Genomic DNA, 14,747 nt, shown 5'->3' on the forward strand with positions numbered 1-14,747 from the left:
AAGCTGCTGTTATCTTCCAGGAATCCATTCAATTTTCCAGAAGCAATGTTCATCTAATTGGGTACAGCCTAGGAGCTCATGTTTCAGGGTTTGCCGGCAGTTATATCAGTGGTACAACCAAGATTGGAAGAATTACAGGTAAAAAACAAAACAAAACAAAAAACTACTTACTTTAATAAGCTTAACAGTCAACTGATTTCTTTGCATACATTACACAGATATTTGGCATATTATAGTTTATATTAGAACTAAGAACTCTTCAATCCTATTTTTATAAATCACACTGACGGTGTTACTTTTGCTGGAAATTTACCTATAGCTGCTGGCTAAAAGCTTGCATTTAATTTATGAAGTCTTTTTAGGCTCATGGCCCTAGCTAAATTAATGTATGTAGACACCTTTTCTAACAGCATCCTCTCCAAAGTTAAAATATTCACATGGATAGGCAACTTAATCCACTTGCATAATATTTTAAAACCCAAGGAAACCATGCATGGAAAGCCATTTACAACTAACTGCATGCACTGTAAATACATACCACCTCGTGTGTGTTGCGAGAAAGCATTTAATGAGGATTGATTTTAATAAACAGAAGAATGTAAATAACTTTACTGTTCCCTTAAAGATAGATGCATTTGTTCATGATCTAATGCTGGAAGAGATTAGAAATGCAGCATTTTAATTTGTACACAAGAAAATAAAAGAAAAAAGCAATGGGGGGATAAACCAAAACAACAACAGAAAACCCACCATCAACAAAAACAAAACAAAAAGTTAGATCCAAGGTTTGGGTCAGACCAATAACCCCAAACTATCCAGAGAACAAGATCCTGAGCATCTTCCTGAAACAAAATCTCTTTCATGTTAATTGGCCTTAAGAACTTATAGTATCTGACACTGTGTCCCTGCACGACCAAAACATAATCCACACATTATCTAAAGTCCAAACGCAAGTCCCTCTTGGGGTTTGCCATTACAATGAAAGATTTAGAAATAAGGTAACATCCACTTCAAGCTTCCACCCAACCTTGGCTACTCTCAGTAGTCCTGCCTCCAGCTCAAGCTGCCTTCCCCAGCCCTACCTTCCTTGGATAGCTTCAAGTCCCAGTTGTGACCTGATTCACCATTCCATAGTCCCTTGCTCAGTCAGTTCTTGTGATGGTGCCTGCACGCCAAGAAGCTTATTTTACGTGATACGTCGTGATATTACACCTGTGTACGCACTGAAGAACTTGAGCTCAGCAGCACTGATTGTTCAGACTATATTAGTACGTAAAGCCTTAATAATGGCTAAACAAAACCATTAATTTATTATTACAAATTTATGCATTTTTCATCAAAAATTATTCCAACTTGTAACAAGCTGAAAAAAAAAATCACACTGATTAAAGCTATTAAAAGGAAAAGGCATGACTTTGGGGTGGCATCTCTACTTGTATCCTCTGCTATTAGTCTTGTCCTGTTACATCAATGCAAATACATTACTCCATAATACCAGCTGAAGAATCTCAAATTTAGTTGCTTCTTCTCAAAACTAAAAAGCAGCTTTAAACTATGCAGGAAGTCTTTTTCCATAAATCAGTTCCCAAAAAGGGCCCTATACAGAAGCATCCAGTAGACTAAAATCAACATCTCTAACTGGAATATTATTTTCCTGAACACTGTAATAATTTGAAATCTTTTAACACTGAGAAACTATTATAAACAGCATCTACCAGACAGAGCTCTTGAGTCAACAAGTGAAGTTTTATAAAATTACAAGTCTCAAATGTGGGCTAAAAGTCACCCTTGTTGCGGGACTGCTGTCTTCAAAAGAGCCTCTGAAATGCATGACCTCTAGAGTATCAAAGAACAAAATTAAGTAAACATCCCTCAAAAGACAAAGCAGTAGCAAGCATGGTTTGTCTATAACAAACATATCTATCTCTGAGCCTGTGTCCTTGTGCATGCAGCAGTTACTGTTTATTACAGCACCTGTGTTTATTTTACCTTTTGGTGTAACCATGTACACCACACAGTACAAGTGTTCCTACCATTGTTTTTGTCAGTGAAAGACCTTGTAAACTACCAGCACTGTATGTTTTTAAATATTTATCAGAGTCTTTTCTCAAAACAGTATAGGAAAAATCCACCTGTACTACATCACAATTGGATTATTTGCATTTTTTGTAGGCCTTGACCCTGCTGGCCCCTTGTTTGAAGGAATGTCACCAACAGACCGTTTATCTCCAGATGATGCAAACTTCGTAGATGCAATTCATACATTCACTAAACAGCACATGGGTCTCAGCGTCGGCATCAAACAGCCTGTGGCCCATTTTGACTTTTATCCCAACGGAGGCACCTTTCAGCCTGGCTGTCACATCATGCATGTCTACAACCACATTGCACAATATGGAATCACTGGTAAGAACCAATTGGGCCGTGAGGGAAGCAGCGCTGTAGCTGGACTAACAGCATGTCGGGGAAACTGCATAGACCTGTGGTCTTAAAACAGTATCTAATGGGAGAATTGTCTTGCCTTATATGCAAGGAAGTTTCTTTTCTAGAATTTGGTGATTTTTACATGTATTGGGTTCAAATTGTTCTTACTGACTGGTAAGAAACGTGGCTGCCTAGGACTTCTGAAAATCAGGCAGTGAGCACCCTGGTGTCAAGCACTTTTGAATAATTTTCAAAAGGTATTTGTTGTGGTGGTAGAGGAAATGAGAAAACTTATTCTAATTAAGCCAGATTCATCTAGTGTGCAATTAATTATTTCAAATCAAGACACAGGGCTGTACTACTCACCTTTATTCACCTTTTCCCACATCACTGTCCTTCAACTGCACAGCGGGTGATGCTTTTTCTGGGACTTAGCTAACAGCGTTCCAGGTTTACAGGGTTTTTATTTATAGAAGATGAGTTCCAATGTACCTGAACATAAATGTACAGAGAAACTGATGCAACATACTGAAAAAAGGTAAAGGTACTGATGCACTGTGACAAACAGAACTTTTCACTGAACAACAAACAAACAAACATGAACAACAACAAAAAAAGAAGAGTACAAGGAGCATAACACACTGCAAAAATTTCTCAACTATCACACTATATAAAAGTAGACCATCTTAGAAAATAATTCACAGTAAATGTGAAAGTCTAGAAAGCTTATCAGTGAAGACGTGTATAAAAAATCCACAGTGACATATCCCAATTGCACAGAATAACTTTCATAATTTGATTTTTTTTCCATTTTTCATTTGATTTTTATATTTTTTTTCAATTAAAAATGAACATTAAATTCTAATTTGAAATCTTTTAAAAGTAAAATTTCCTTTTAGGAAAAGAGGAAAACATATATTTGTCTTAAAAGCATATCTATGTACTTAATACATATAATGTATTTAATACATTTTTTGCTTTTTCCCCAGTAGTAGCAGCTAGCAAAATTCAACATTAGTCTGTCAATCTGATGAGGCCAAAGTGACTTTACCATGTAAGCATCCAAAAGTTAGTATTCAATCATTCAGAATGAGACTGCTGCCTTTAATACTGTATGGTGAAAGACTGCATGTAGTCTCATACTGTATTTCATTATTAACTGAACAGCCATGACAATGAAATCAAGGCTCATATTTAGAGTCTTGTACAGGCAGACTAAAATTTAAGCAGCAAATTATTCAATTTTATTAACCTGTTGGTTCAGCCAAGCTATCTTTGGATGATCCCAGAAGTATGGTTGTTACATGTATGACTTCTGAGACAAATTCATGAGGTTTTAGTAAGCATGAAGGATGTGAGAAGAACAGTAAGATACACGAACAGTTAGCTGCTCTGTAGTTGGAATGCTAAAAAGGGCATGCAAAATTACTGGTCATGTTTTTTTCAGGCATCACTCAAACCGTGAAATGTGCCCATGAGAGGTCAGTTCATTTGTTCATCGACTCTCTGCTTCACAACGACAAGCAAAGCACAGCATACTGGTGCAACGACATCAACACTTTTGACAAAGGAATGTGCCTCAGCTGTAGGAAGAACCGGTGCAACACATTGGGCTACAACATCAGGGAGGAACGGCTCCCAAAAAGCAGACGGCTCTTTTTGAAAACAAGAGCACGTATGCCTTTCAAAGGTTCGTGGGAATGCCTGTTGCAGTCTCCAGACTGATAACAAAATGGGATAATGAGCCTAGGCTTTGTGATTCTGTTTACTCATTTATTAAAGCATATAAAATCTATGGTAATAATCAATTTGCTGAGACAATTAAGAATCCCAGTAGGATTTCCTGATGCCCTTTCATCAAGATCTTGACTCTTAATATTTTTACAGGAAAAAGCTTGCTGTGGCTCTGGGGCCTCCGAGCTGCTTTGGGGCCTCGGGGCTGCTTAGGGCCCTGATCTACAGGATTTTCCTATAACTGGCTTGTGTGAATTGCTTACAGCATATGGAGCTATACAGCCAAGTCAAAGAAGCACAATTGCTCTGAGAAGCCTGTAAAACCTTCTCTTCCAACTTTGCCCAAATTTTGTCTGTAGATGGTCTACAAGGCTACACACAAATTATTACTTTTCAGACAATGGACAGAGAGCAGAATAGATGGACTTTAACAGGGCAGAACTGTGGCACTAAAAGTGACCGGTACTCCAGGCTTTATCTCTATTAAATTATTTCGTCAAGAGCACCATAACTATCTAGGCTCAAAGAGAGAATCCATACTGCCTGCACAATCAGATAGAGGGATGCAGTCTGACAGGGAAATGACGCCCATCTGCCCATCTCCTCACAAAATGGCCTGGGCCTGGCTGCAGGCCAGTTAACCCTCGGTTGTCAGGGAGCCCACAAGGCCACTCCTGCTGTTGAGCAGACCTCCACAGGCCACCAGGAGGTTTTACATACGTTTTAAAGCAGGACCGTGTGTGACCAACAGCAGGATGTCTTTCTTCCAAGTTATTTTTGGTGCAGGGCCTTTCAGCGCGTCATGCTTCCCCTCACCACCTCCTCCCATGGCGGTCATGAGGCTGAGGCAGGCAGCACAAAATGGCCGCCTGGCCCCTGGCTCAGGGCACCACTCACAGCCGCAGGTCACCAGGCATGGAGGAGACGCTGCCTGGGCCCCTCAGGCTGGTGCCATCCCACAGCCCGCTCACCACCACAGCCCGTCTTCCTCAGGTTCCCCCAACCCAGAACCACCAAACGGGTTCCCCTCAGCACCTCACACCAAGGCCTGCCCCTTCAGCAGGGCACAGCCAGAAAGGGGGCCCAGAGGGATCCTGAGGAAAAGTGTAAAATGATCCTGCTTCTATTACACAGCTCGTTTCCCCACAGTGCCTGGTGCTCAACTGCAATACCACAGATTAAAATTATTAAAATTAATGTACTATTAAAATAATTTTGGAAGTCTTCCACATACAGCTGTGAACTACATGGTGATGACCACAGAGACATCTGCTCAGCCCTGACTGAAACTCAGGGCAGCTGAACCTGCTGGATCTCCTTACACTTTTTTTTTTTTTTTTTAAATGCCACAGGAAGCTGCTTGTGGTAGATTTACATATTTTTAAAGGCCATGCCTAGTTTTCAGTGATATTTTGCTGCAGCACAGTTAAGTCACCATCAGAACTGGGAAAGTGCATTGCTCTGATGAACCAGAATCCACCACCACACACCTGGACACAGAAATACCATCTCTGCAATTTTTTTTTTCTCTGGCTATGGAGATAGGTATTTTACCACAAGCTGCAACTATATCTTGTTGGCATTGTTTTCCATTTCAAACATGTTTCACTTTTATGCTTGGAAATGGTTTTCCTTTAAGAAAAAAAGTTGTTGGCATGTACCCAAATACCAATACCCCCAGACAATAGTTTCCTTTCATAAAAGTTCCAAAACAAGGCAGCAACTGCGGGAGGATGTGTATAAAGTGATCTTTGTAATACTCTTAAAAAAATGTTTGAAGATCATGAGAAAGACTCAAACAGAAGAAATTTGAGAAACTCAGCATTAAATCTCACAATGCTTTATATTTCTTCATGAAATGTGACATTCGATTTTTCAAGTTAATGGATTATATTCTGAAGCATTCGTTAATCCAGCTCAAACAAACAAAAAAGCGGTTGTTACAAAGAAGTTAACATTCATAATAAGGCCATGATTGGGACCCTGAGTCAACCAGAGCTTTTATACAAATACACTCACCTTTTTCCTTAGAGCAAGCATCATAATAACCACAGCAAAAGGCTAAGCTTTTATAAGGCATTAAGAACATATGTTACAGCAATCAACTTTCACATTAATAGAAAACTCAGAGCAAGGCAAGATAGTAATAAGTGATCCATAAACAAGTGTCTGCCCACTTTGTCCTCATCAGGTTTGCTTTTGTGGTTGCCAGCAAAGAACCATCCATTTTGCTTTCTGCACAGTGGCACCTTCTCAAAAGAAAATACATTGTTCACTAACATGCAGTAACTATGAAACAATACAAAAACATCATTTTTCTAGAGAATACCTTCCATTGTGAGAATTCAGAGCTCTACAAAAATCTATCTGTAAACTATACATGAAAAGATTATTCCCTTAATAGGACAGCTGTGCCACTCAGAGCAGTAGCATCATCAGTGAAACGTGGAGTGGGTGAGAAGAAATGAGGACAGAGCACCTTTCTTCTCAAAAACAACTGTGCTACAATGTTTAACAGAACAGTGTATAGTTTCCGTGTGTAGTTGGACTACAGTGCAAGGATAAACACATCACCTCTTAATTCTAACCAAGTGCTCTCTGGTCTTTGTTAAATAAAAGTTACTTAGGGTTTCCTTCATTAACAAGTAAATCTACCACTTTCGTCAAGAAGGCAATTGGCAGAGAGCAAAGCAACATTTCACTCTGCAGAAATGCTTTAGAGCTGACTATCACCAATACAATTGAATGCCTGGCTTTACTTTTATACAAATAGTATATCCTGATAAGTGGTGTGTAAAATAAAAGCATTGGTTGTTAATACTTTTATTTAGAAAATAGTAGATTTGATGTTGGTGTCAAAACTAAATAAAAGAGCCATCGTGCTTGGATATCTTCAAGATGAACACACCAAAGTGCCATCCTCACCCAACAACTTTTCCATAGTAAATTTAAACAGTTACTGCCAAATCTTTTCTTTTGGTAAATCACCAGACAGAAGTGTTGGACCTTCAAATCTAGCTGACAATATTTGTGTGGACATGGTCTCTAATTGTATGGTGTTTTTTTTTCTTTCTTGTTTTTCTTCCTCATAATTTACTAAATGTCAAACCACTCATACTCAGTACACTGATGATTCCTTAGGCATTCTTTATTCTCAGAAGCATGTCGTTTTTTTTTGTTTGTTTTTTTTTTTTTTTCCCGTTCAAAGACTTTCCTAAACACTATTCTTCTAGAAACCACCAAACCTCAAAGCACTAATGACAACTTTCTTAGAATAACGTGCTTGAACAAAGTCATATTGTTAACAGATGCGTGTTAAGCACAATGTATCATTCTGCAGTCAAGGAAAGTTCACTAGCCCTCTGTTTTGCAGGGAGATTTTCTAGCTAGTCAGAGAAAAAGCCTGACAAAATCGCATAAAGTCTTCAACCTGTGCTGTACAATCCCTAATCAAGTCCAGTCGTAAGTATTCTTTGCTAGCTGGATAGAGAGCTTGCCAGACTTTCTAACAATTAAAGTTCAGAAAAGGTGAAATATTTCCCAAGGAAGAATGTTTTCTTCTAAAAGAGAACTCTGCCTAGGTTTCCTCCTCCCCACCTCCCTCCCTTTTAAATAGGGCAATGGGGCCCCAAGACCCTAGGGGTAATGCAACACAGCAACAATAAAAAAACAAAGCTTTAATTTTAACAAAATTGATTTAAAATAAAATGGAAGTATCAGTCAAGTTGATGCATTGAAAGGCATAATTATTTTGTCTGAGAAATCTATTGCTTTTTTGACCATTTAACTCGTCACTGTCTAAATTTTTCCTTTCTACAGTCTATCATTATCAGTTCAAGATCCACTTCATCAATGAAATCCAAGGCAAGCAGATAGAACCAACTTTTAGCATCTCTCTGACAGGAACAAAGGAAGATGCTAAAAATCTGCCCATCACACTGTGAGTATTGATATTACATGTCACTGTAGAAGTGAAATACAAGGTGCCAATTTACCATATTACTTGGATAATCAAGCTGTGAATGATCTGGTTTAGTACTGTTAGTTGGAGATGAACTGGAAATCACCCTCTCTTCATCCATACCCCTTAAAAAACACAATTTTAAAAAACACAATTTTTGATTTACAAAAAATGCATGAATATGGTATAAGATCTCTATGAAACAAACCCTGTGATATTGGAAGTTTCTTATAATGCTATAATCCACTTATGTTCAGTTGATCCCTTGGCTAACACAGGGTAGTAATCAGTTAAAACATAAATAGGCCACTGTAATTAAGGTAAAGAATTTTGGATATTTCTCACAATGGAGACATTATCTGCATTAACAAATGAACAGGCAACAGTGTGGGCCAGCCTTTGCTCTAGCAGACAGAAGGTATAAAAAAGTACTATTGTGGAATACATTTTGTCTTGCCACTGGTGCTTCACCCCTTGTCCAAGCTTCTCTTACTTTGTCTTTTTATTCTTTTAGCAAGTTGCCAAATTTCACCACTAGAGGAAGAGTATGCTAGAGACAGTAATGTTACTCCTGGGGAAGAGAGAGGAAAGAGTTCTTTCTTTGATTTCAAAGAGAATAGATTTTTTTTTTTTAATCCATAATATCAATAATCATTGAGATAGCATTATTCTTTTTTGTTTACTGCAGTGTTGAAGGAATTAATGGGAATAAAACCTACTCTTTTCTCATCACACTGGACACTGATATTGGTGAACTAATAATGATCAAATTCAAATGGGAAGGAACTGCAGTTTGGGAAAATATCTGGGACACAGTTCAAACCATAATACCATGGAGAAAAGGCACCCGCCGACCAGGACTTATAGTGAAGACAATACGAGTGAAAGCAGGGGAAACACAGCAGAAGTAAGTGTAATGAAAACATCATTTTTCATTCTGTAATAAAGCAGACATTTGGCAATCAAGCTATCCTTTTTATACAATCATCTGAGCCCCCAGACTCAAACCTATTAGGAGTTTTTCCACACACCACCTCTGACATTTTCTTTTTTTATTATTATTAATTTTTTTAATTTTATTGTCTCAGATTACACTGCATTATTTTAAGCGACTTATAAGAATTTCTTTGATCCAAGGTAAAAAAATTAATAGTGGAAAACATTACGAATTTAAACTGAATTTAAGGCATGAAACCTTGGGTGACAATTTTATTTATTCTTAGGAACAGAGGATAGAGGAGTTAGCAAACAGATACAAGGAAGAACTCAAGTTCTGCACTGCAATTTTTCTACACAATTGTTAATGATATTTGATCATCATATCCTATCCATAAATTGCTATCTCACTCCAGAAGGACATGAAATTTCAAAGAAACAAGATACAACAGAAGATAAATATTGATTTCAACACTGAGGCCATGCAAATTCAAATTCCTACTTGCAAAGTATGACAAATCTCAGTTATTTGCCTTTCAATATATACTTTTTTTAATATTCTGAAGGCAAAGTAAACTGGTAGTTTCCTGCCCTGCCCCAGTTGCTTTGGAACTGTATCCACAAATTTGAGTGTGGTAGTGCTCTCTACATACTGCAGTGCTATTAACACTTTTGAAACTGCTTTTTCAGAGACATTTCAGTCAGAAGACAGAATAATAAAATTAATAATGATTCCCACTGCTTTAATCATTTGAGAATTTTTAACAGCATTTTAATTAAGGTGTATGAGAAAACTACATCTTACCTTGTAAGTCTGGCTCAGCCTCAGATGGTGGCCTTTCCCTGGTGCAGTGCCTTTCTTACCAGCACCAGTTAGAACTACTGCAGACTTTCTGTGGAACAGTACTTATTGGCAAAGCTGCATCTCCTTGATGCTGACAAAAAAGACAAATTAGACAGTTTAAAGAGATTTTTATAAGGTAATCCATGTGTGTTGGGGTGGGAGGAAGGGCAGTAGAGGGATCATATTTTCTTAGTCTTTTTCCTCTCTGTAAATGTATTTTGTAGGTATTTTCCTCCTCCTAACTCAGTACTTTGCATGTCTCTGCCATAAAAAGTAATTGTTTCTCTAACATCTCTTGCTGTTTTTAAAGTGATGATCCCAAATCAGTACCAACATAGCTGCCAAATGAAATTAAACATACTACACAGTACAAATTAGAGAGCTGTGTGAAAACAGATTTTTTGCCTTGATAAAAGTATGAAACCCTTTCACAGCTTATGTCAGATATACTCACTTTTTTAACCAAGAAACTCCACTCCAATAGTACTGTGTCAATAACATAGAACAAGCCAATTACTACTGATGTACCACTTAAGAAATTCTGGAAAAAGGTTAATTAATATGGGGAGTTCAGGCAGTATCTTCAGGAACCTAATGCTATTTAGAAGCTTTTTTGCCATAAGCAGAGGCAGGAGTTTTTGTCAAGATTTTAATGGGCATTGCTTAAACAATGTTTTCTTTCTGTGCAATTTGGGATGTCATGTGAAAGCAAACAAAGGATAAAGACAGTAAAAGTCAAAGTATTTAGAGAGCACACTTTTATACATATAGTATCCCTAGAAAATAATATTATACTTACATTCTGCATTTTCTTTCTAGAATGACATTTTGTTCTCAAAGTATTGAAAACGTTCACCTTTATCCAGCCCAAGAGAAAACATTTGTGAGATGTGAAGATCGCTTTCGGAGACAAGAAAAGTGAGCAAGAACAAAAAGAAACTACTTACCAAAACATACTCAAAACACCACACATCTAGTAAGATATTTTAAAAACACACAGCTATGTAAAGCATAAATTTAAATACCCTGATAGTTTCAGGGATGATGAAGAAAACGCAAAAACGTAGACGTTGTGATAGAGTAACTGAAATGCACTTTGTTCATCTGCTAGACTACTCTCAGTGATCGATGAGCAATTTCATTAACAGCAACTGTTAACTTTAAATTCTTTAAAACTCTGTAAGAATGCCTACTCATTAGAAGTACAAAGGTTACTATTTGAAAGAAACATCTTTGAAAAAAGGAGTTTTAATTTCCAATTAAATGCTTTGAAACATTAATAGTGACTACTATCAATTAAATCTTTCCTAAATTATTTCTGGAAAAGGTGAAGTTAAGTAATAGTAAACATACTCCCGAGTAGATAACATTATCAAAGATTTTGAACTTCTAACTTTATAACCTTCATAAACTAGAAAACATCTCAACGCATAGAAAGCTTGAGCTATCCATTATAACTTGATGACAAGCAAAATAACTATAACACCTAGAAAAGATGTCCTATTGGAAAATGCTTTGCTGTTTAACCATTTTAGAGTACTAATTAAAATTACTAGTAATTTAATGATGCTTAGTGTACTACACACAATTGTAGCACAACTAAGTTTTTAACTTTTGAATTAAAATCATATTGTTCATGTAATGCCTGAGATTTTTAGATTTTAAATCACTGTATAGCAGATTTTAGCATGATTTGGAACTGTATTAATAAATTATAATGGTCAAAACTTTATCAAATATCTTCAGTGTATGTACATTTAAAAAAAATCAAATATACAAAATTCCATTGTTTCCTATGTCAGAATATAACTACATAAAGAAACACTATCATCTCAGATTACTCATGCTTTATACTTCATACAATAGCATTAATAAATATGTACATCAAAGTATTTCATTTGTCACTTTATAATGGTAAGCACAAGATTAATTAAAATCATGTTTATGACTATTCTGAATGTAATTTATTTTAAATATTCTCTAAGTAGGAAAAAAATGTAAAATAGCCACAAGACCTGGAACAAAGCATATTTTCCATACCAAGATACGTAGGAAAATACACCTTACCAGGATTAAAATGATTGATTTGAAAAGGATGACAAATGGGAGAGTTGATCTGAACTGGCAATCCTGCAAGCATGAACCATCATCAGATGGTGAATGCAGGCAACTTTGCCAGTCATCTAGAATACTAAACTTCCAACTTTTAAATGCCATTTTCAATGGCTAGCTTCTATTTAAATAAACAGGAATACTGAAAACAGAAACAGAACGACTGATTAAATACAATGTAAACTGAAGCATACTTTACACACGATAAGGGCTGTGCTTCCAGAAGTGTAAACTTCAGAGGCTGCTTTGATATTAGAAAATGGACACCTGAATAGCATCTTGACTATGAGAAATCCTTCTAGATTTATGTACAAATTCCATGTAAAGAAAATCTTTAGATCTTCAAAGCAAGCTTTGTGCTTTCACAGATTTTGCTCAAAAAAGTGCTTCATTAACACCAACATATTTCAGCTATGTCAAAAATAGAATTTTTAAGCAAGGAATTCTGTGCTTTGTTATACTCCAATTATCTAATAATAGCTTTGCTAGAGATTTGTTTTGTTCCTTAACGTAAACACAGAACATATTACAGTCACTTTATTCAAAATCATAGTAAAATAAACCAGAAAGTCAAATTATTGAAGAGGGATATTTCAGTACAAGTATTCCTGAACCAGCTATGTAAGCATTAGACTTGTTTTTAGATGGTTATAGCTACTATGAAGAACAAAATAAAAAATAATTTAAAAAACAAACAAACAAACAAAAAAAACACTGCCAACAAGAAACAAACCAAAACCAGCCTTGGACAGAGTTAATTGCTAGAGACCCAGTGACAGCACTTTGAGGTGAATGAAGTTAAGATGGACTCTGTTCTGAAGACAATAAAAAAAGCAAATTTCAGTGTGGTCACTTCCATGCGCAGCTGAAGGCAATTTGATTTTCCAAGAGCAGAGCAGTAAAGCACAACGAAAAACAAGATGGGGGTGTGTTGGGGGCATGGTATGAAGTGTGTCCAGATACCTCAAATTATGCCTCTCCTTAGATCTTTTGCAGAATTCAATTTTCTGGGGAAAAACATTTCTCTAGTTCAACTGCAACATGCCAGTATAATCCTCAGATAACACACTTTAAAAACTCCTCTAAAGTAAAACAAAAATTAAGAGAATATTCAATATTTAAACTCTTGCTGATACAAATAAATTTATTCTGAAGTCTTGAGTTGTTTTTTTGGTTTTTTTTTTTTTTTTTTTTTTTTAGAAATTGTATGTCCAAATAAATCCTGCCCCAAAGTTTTTGATAACCATTACACTAATTTCTAATATAAAATTGACATTAAGCCTATGTTGCAGCATACTTATAGTCTTACATATCCAGAACGTATTATCAAGGTCATACCTCTGATTCCAAGTGGTTACAGTGGTGTCTCACTTTGTGCTCACTGGAATTACCCTGTATCACTCCAGAAACTGAACTGAGACCCTGAAAGCCATCAGAGGCCTATCTCTGTCAGCACAAGCACAGCTTAGAACAACAAAGAATGCTGTGCTTTTAGTCACCTCCGTGTAATAACCAGCATCCAATATTCTGAAGTAAATCTGTGTGTTGTTTTTTTTTTGTTTGTTTTGTTTTGTTTTTTTTTCCCCCTGAAAGCAATACTGGAACATTTAATTAAAAGGCAAACTATTTCACTGACTTGTAGTCTTCACAGTTCAAATAAAGTTTCATTGTTTAAGAGGAGTTTGTGATGTGCTTCTCACATTCATACAATTCTGACTATACGTGCTTCGACAACAAACAGAGATGTTTCATGAATAAAACATTAAGAAATATGATTAAGTGAATAGTTATAACTAGGAACTATTAGGTCAAATATTAAACAACTACCTATGTTCTCATTGGTTTCCCCAAACACATTTAAAGAAATACACATATTTTGTGTTCTACATGCACAGGCATTATTTGTATCCCTCTGGCTTGAAATCCAAGGTAGAACTTTAAATACAACCACAATCAAATCTATTGGGTATCTATGATACTGATATACAGAAGGGATTTGCTCCAAGTGATTCTTTTAATACCTTTTGTCCTAACATTGCTATTTAGCTAAAATGGGAAACACTTCTATTAAAAAGTCATGGGGAAAACAAGTACTGTAAGGAAGGAACTCTGAATATGCTTTGATTAAATCAAAGCATATGCTGCCCAGTTCGAGAAACAGATGTCTAAGCAGGCTATTCTTAACAAACAGCTCTAAGAATGAAAGACTGCTTTTAAAATCCAAATTCTGTCAGCTCATCTTATCACTTAAATCAATGATACAATACAAAACACAGACCCAGCTTGGCAGTTTTAAAACACCTTGCAGATTTGATCCTTCAAATAGTCTGAATTGTGTGTTCAAAACACTGTAGGTATGTCAGTTGGGATATTCAACTTCAAAAATAAAGTTATTTCACAAAGTATCATTCACTAGCTATGGTGACAGGCTTGAATACCCCAACAGTCATGTGTTCCCATTTTAAAGATGAGAATAAAGCTTTATTTCTGTGATAATAGAAGTAATTTAAAGACATTCTAAGGGCTTTTCCTCAAAAAATTTACACAAGAATATTTACTTTTGCATTTAACTTTACGATTTGTAAACAGAGATGCACTTTGGAATTACACAAGTAGCGCAATGACTTCTCATTGCAACTGCCCCTTTACAGTGAAAGACAAAAAAAATAGAATCTGTATATTCCTTTTTGCTTTCAGGGTTCAAAAAGTAAATGGATCTTCAGAAGATGATTTCAT

The 14,747-nt window shown here is 36.2% G+C and overlaps 1 protein-coding gene across 1 annotated transcript in view; it reads left to right on the forward strand.

Moving 5' to 3' along the window:
• Positions 1-10,821, forward strand: part of LIPC (lipase C, hepatic type) — a gene marked incomplete at both ends in the record, with an annotated part of 70,711 nt that extends 59,890 nt beyond the window's left edge. The window contains 6 exon segments of the mRNA XM_084293510.1: positions 21-138; positions 2,173-2,406; positions 3,872-4,114; positions 7,978-8,098; positions 8,808-9,026; positions 10,719-10,821. Coding sequence (XP_084149636.1) covers positions 21-138; positions 2,173-2,406; positions 3,872-4,114; positions 7,978-8,098; positions 8,808-9,026; positions 10,719-10,821 — 1,038 coding nt within the window.
• Between the last annotated feature and the right edge of the window lie 3,926 nt (positions 10,822-14,747).

The sequence above is a fragment of the Netta rufina genome (genome assembly GCF_964035555.1).
Source record: "Netta rufina genome assembly, chromosome: 11".
Classification (NCBI taxonomy): Eukaryota; Metazoa; Chordata; class Aves; order Anseriformes; family Anatidae; genus Netta; species Netta rufina.